General features: G+C 46.1%; 1 protein-coding gene across 1 annotated transcript; it reads left to right on the top strand.

The window, feature by feature from the left end:
• Nucleotides 1–3,430: 3,430 nt before the first annotated feature.
• LOC119324137 (LIM domain-containing protein PLIM2b-like) lies at nt 3,431–5,046 on the top strand. Its single transcript, XM_037597902.1, has 5 exons — nt 3,431–3,679; nt 3,829–3,928; nt 4,030–4,055; nt 4,171–4,260; nt 4,369–5,046. The coding sequence occupies exons 1-5, from the start codon at nt 3,545–3,547 to the stop codon at nt 4,639–4,641; spliced, it is 624 nt and encodes a 207-aa protein (XP_037453799.1). The 5' UTR covers nt 3,431–3,544; the 3' UTR covers nt 4,642–5,046.
• The last annotated feature ends 230 nt before the right edge of the window (nt 5,047–5,276 follow it).

Here is a 5,276-nt window from a genome sequence, read left to right as displayed (position 1 = left end):
ATCCTATTGAGGGTGACAATGAAACTCCTGTAAGGAGTAAGAGACAGAGGACTGCAAAGTCCTTTGGTGATGATTTCATTGTGTACCTTGTGGATGACACGCCCAGGACTATTTCAGAAGCCTATGCATCTCCTGATGCTGACTACTAGAAGGAAGCTGTTCGTAGCGAGATGGATTCCATCTTAGCTAATGGGACCTGGGAGATCACTGACCGTCCTTATGGGTGCAAACCTGTAGGATGTAAGTGGGTGTTCAAGAAGAAGCTTAGACCTGATGGTACGATTGAAAAGTACAAGGCACGACTTGTGGCTAAGGGTTATACCCAGAAAGAAGGTGAAGACTTCTTTAATACTTACTCACCCGTGGCTAGACTGACCACATTTCGGGTGCTACTATCACTGTCTACCTCACATGGTCTTCTCGTTCATCAAATGGACGTTAAGACGGCTTTCCTCAATGGAGAGTTGAAGGAGGAAATTTACATGGATCAGCCAGATGGTTTTGTAGTACCTAGTCAGGAAGGAAAGGTGTGCAAGTTGTTAAAGTCTTTATATGGCCTTAAACAAGCTCCTAAGGAGTGGCATGAGAAGTTCGAAAGAACATTAACTGCTGCCGGCTTTGTAGTAAATGATGGTGACAAGTGCGTGTACTATCGCTATGGTGGGGGCGAAGGAGTTATTCTTTGTCTGTATGTCGATGACATATTGATCTTTGGAACCAAACTTGATTTAATCAAGGAGGTTAAGGATTTCTTATCTCGCTGTTTTGAGATGAAGGATCTAGGAGTAGCTGATATTATCTTAAACATCAAGCTGTTGAGAGATGAGAATGGTGGGATCACACTGCTTCAGTCTCACTATGTGGAAAAGGTCTTGAGTCGTTTTGGGTATAGCGACTGCACGCCTTCTCCAACTCCATATGATGCTAGTGTGTTGCTTCGAAAGAATCGACAGATTGCTAGAGATCAACTGAGGTATTCTCAGATTATTGGCTCGCTTATGTATTTGGTGAGTGCCACGAGGCCTGACATCTCCTTTGCTGTGAGCAAGCTGAGTCGGTTTGTGTCAAAACCAGGAGATGATCATTGGCGTGCGCTTGAGAGAGTTATGCGCTACTTGAAGGGCACTGCGAGCTATGGGATTCACTACACCGGGTATCCAAGGATACTGGAGGGTTATAGTGACTCGAACTGGATATCTGATCCTGATGAGATTAAGGCCACAAGTGGTTATGTTTTTACACTTGGTGGTGGCGCTGTTTCCTGGAAGTCTTGCAAGCAGACCATCTTAATGAGGTCAACTATGGAAGCAGAACTCACAACATTAGACACTGCCACTGTTGAAGCAGAGTGGCTTCGTGAGCTATTGATGGACTTACCTATGGTTGAAAAACCAATACCCCCTATCCTGATGAACTGTGATAATCAAACTGTGATCGTCAAGATAAACAGTTCTAAGGACAATATGAAATCCTCAAGGCATGTGAAGAGGAGATTAAAATCTGTCAGGAAACTGAGGAACTCCAGAGTTATTACATTAGATTATATCCAAACGTCGAAAAACTTGGCAGATCCCTTCACAAAGGGTCTATCACGTAATGTGATAGAAAATGCATCGATGGAGATGGGTCTGAGACCCACCGCATGAGTTGTCCATAGTGGTAACCCACTCTATGTGATCGGAGATCCCGTGAAGTAGAAGTGAGAGACAAGCTGTTGGTCAGCTGGGAGGAGAGTATCCCTATATTAACTATCCCACTCCGTGAAGATGCAATACTCTCCTGGTCTGCATGGCAGGTTGATACTTATCTTAATGTGTTCCACGTGGCTTATTCGGGTAAGCAGAGATGTTGTCCTGCAAAACATCTTCTGAGGAACACACATATATGAATTTGACTGTTAACGTTGCAGTCTGTGAGAATTGGGTGCTCTCTAATAAATTCATGAAAGGCCCTGGAGTATGACGTATACGCTCCACCCGCGGGGAAGCCTTGCGGCAGCCCAGTATCGGTCAAGAGTTTGTGTGAAACTAGTCTCGCAGAAAACTTGTAGTTCAAGGCATGATCCACTATTTAAGTTGTGATCTAGTGTAGCATAAATCTTTAAGTGGAAGTTCAACTTCACAGTCTCCACTAAGCACCGGTATATAAACAATGTTTTGGAAATAAATGGTGAAATGTGCCAATGAGACTTTGTGGGAGATTGTTGGAATTTGCTAGTGGGCTTTTGGCCCAAAGCCCAATTAAAATTCTGAAATTCTCTTGGCCCATTCATGCACACATGTGAGTGGAGTGAGTGAGGCTAAAGTTTAGTCCCACCTCATAAGTTGAGAGAGAGTTGCACCTCTTTATAAGGTGAGCTCTTCTACCACTTGTATGAGCATGAGAAGAGGAGACCTACACGCGCTCCTCCTCTTCGCTCGCCTCGCCACGCCGCGTCGCGCCGCGGGTTGCGGGATTGAGCCGAGCCGAGGACAGAGCTATGCACGTTGTCTATATTTTTGCTGCTCGGGAAAAAATAATGAGTAATTAATTAATAATTAACGGACGCGTTAATTACTGAACTGTTTCCGATTCTTTTGGACCGTGACGACTCGGACGTGGGGTTTACTCCCACGACCTACCCGACCCGCACTATATAGTCAGGCAGACGTCTACCCTAGCCGCCGCCGCTTCGTATGGTTTCTCACCAGCGCTCCAGATCATTGCGCCGCCAAGCAAGTCTTCTCCATCCCTCCTTTTGGCGTGCACCGGGAGAAGGGACAGCAGGCCTCCGGAACCCCGCCTCTCGTGATCCCGTACGAGAGAGGGGGCGATCAGGTTTTTGTGGAGCGTACTTACGCGACTGCTGGCAGCGACGACTTCACGAACGACGACTTTTTCCCCTACCTCGGCAACCTCATCCTCGACGACATGGGAGACAACGTCAACGCCGGCGGTGCTGCTCCCGCTGCACTGTATGTGATTCTGTCCTTTCTGTTTGAGATCGTGGTAGAATTCATGTTTCTAGTATGTGCCCTAGATGTGATCAGTTCATCTGCTATGCTAGTTCGCATGATTAGTTTAATCTCTGCTATTGCTGTCATGATCTATTTTCTATTTATTCGAATTAAATCTTGTAGTAATTTGCTCATATTTCAACAACTGCCCAGCACGATTGTTTGGATGGAAGAATGCATCCATTTCAGCATGTCATGTTGGTGGCTCACACGGCCTGGAATGGACATGCACTTAATCCAGACACGACACGCCCATGAAAAGAGGAGAACCGGAGAAAGGAAGCAAACATGAGAGAGACATTACTTCCAAAATTAAACAATGCTTTTAGCTTGACTGGTTCTGTGCGGTCTGGAGGCCATGCATCTCCTATCTTTGCTCGCCCCGCGCCTTTTTAAAGCGTCGCCCATCGCGGTCTCCATCTCGTTCTCGAGACGCCACGCTGGTTCCTCCCATCCACGTCGATCGCCGACCAACCGGAGGAGACGCGCCTGAATAAGAAGACGACCGTGCGTCCCCATTGCTCGGCCGATCACCGGCGCGCATCGCCATGTCTTTCACCGGCACGCAGGACAAGTGCAAGACGTGCGACAAGACCGTCCATTTCATCGACCTCCTCACCGCCGACGGCGTCTCCTACCACAAGACATGCTTCAAGTGCAGCCACTGCAAGGGGACCCTCTCGGTACGCATTGCGGCCCCCGGCCTCAGCTCAAGCTTTTCGCGTTGAATCCAACGGCAAATATGTTTCGCTTCTGTGTCCTCTTATTATATATACGTATACGTCTGTGCAAAATGGGAATTTTGGCGTTTCATTTTCTGCATGGCCTCTAGATGTGCAACTACTCTTCCATGGATGGTGTTCTCTACTGCAAGACCCATTTCGAACAGCTCTTCAAGGAGACGGGCAACTTCTCAAAGAATTTTACGCCAGGTAATGCGAAATCGCAATCCTAGTTTATCGAAAAAAAAATGGCAGTCCTAGCATACTGCTGACCAACAGATATTCTGACATTTTGTTCCGTCGTTACTCAGGTGGCAAATCCGCAGAGAAGGGCGAGGTACAGTTCCAGTGTGCAGACGTCGCATCTTTCCTTCTCAGAGATTATTCGCCGCTTCCCGTCACATGTGTTATGGGTAAACTATTTTAAATAGCGAATTCAAAATCTCCTGCAGGCAAAAGCTCCAAGCAAGATGTCATCTGCCTTCTCTGGAACTCAAGATAAATGCGCGGCCTGCCAAAAGACCGTGTACCCATTGGAGAAGGTAAGAGGAATGCTGTAATGTTACTTATTACTTGGATAGTGGAGCAAGATCTCAAAAATAATTTGGTAAATAAAAAACCACATTGCAAATCTTTACGTTTCGGTTCAGCTTACTCTGGAGGGCGAATGCTACCATAAGAGCTGCTTCAAGTGCTCGCATGGTGGCTGCATCCTGACGACCTCCTCGTACGCCGCGCTCAACGGAATCCTCTACTGCAAGATCCATTTCTCACAGCTGTTCAAGGAGAAGGGAAGCTACAACCATCTCATCAAGACCGCGCAAACAAAGAAGGAGAGCGTGGAGGCTGCGGCTGCAGCAGAGGCAGCGGCGGAGGCACCTGCAGCAGCAGAGCCGGAAGCGGCCCCGCAAGATGAAGCATAGACCAAAGATTATTAGGAGCAAAGCAAAGAAAAAACAGAACCAAATATATATCCTATATATATATTGAAAAAAGCCTCCGCAATTTACAGACAGTAATTTGCAATACTTCCTTCCCTGCTTCCATTTCTGTACGGCCTCTCAAAGCTTGCTTTTGTTCAAGCTGGAATTGTATCATTTCTCGAAAACTTGTCACCTGGACATGAAACTATTGGTTTGCACAGCCAAAAATATTACTTTGCGTTGCACGAATACTTTCTTTGAATTTTCTGAACATAAGGGACAAAGACATTTCTTTTAGGGCCTCTTTGATTCAAATGATTTGTAAAGGGAATTTGGAGGATTCCAGGGTTTCTAGCCTACATGTGCCATTCCAAAAATTCATGAACATGATGTCCCTTTCGTGTATGATTTTTGACATACTTTTGTTTTTTCTTGTACCTTCTGTATATTGCATTTCGGTATTTCTTTATGACATCTAATATGTATCTCTGGACGAAACCCTTCTTTGGATACCCCAATTTGTTCAATGTTGTGCATCATTTTATGGCCTCCGTTCATATATATGGAACGAGAAGATTTCTTGGATTTGTAGCCCAATCCCTTCCCTCTTTTCCACAGTTAAACCTCGGGGCGAG

The sequence above is a fragment of the Triticum dicoccoides genome, chromosome 6B (assembly GCF_002162155.2).
Source record: "Triticum dicoccoides isolate Atlit2015 ecotype Zavitan chromosome 6B, WEW_v2.0, whole genome shotgun sequence".
Classification (NCBI taxonomy): Eukaryota; Viridiplantae; Streptophyta; class Magnoliopsida; order Poales; family Poaceae; genus Triticum; species Triticum dicoccoides.
This window is presented reverse-complemented; position numbering and strand designations above follow the sequence as displayed.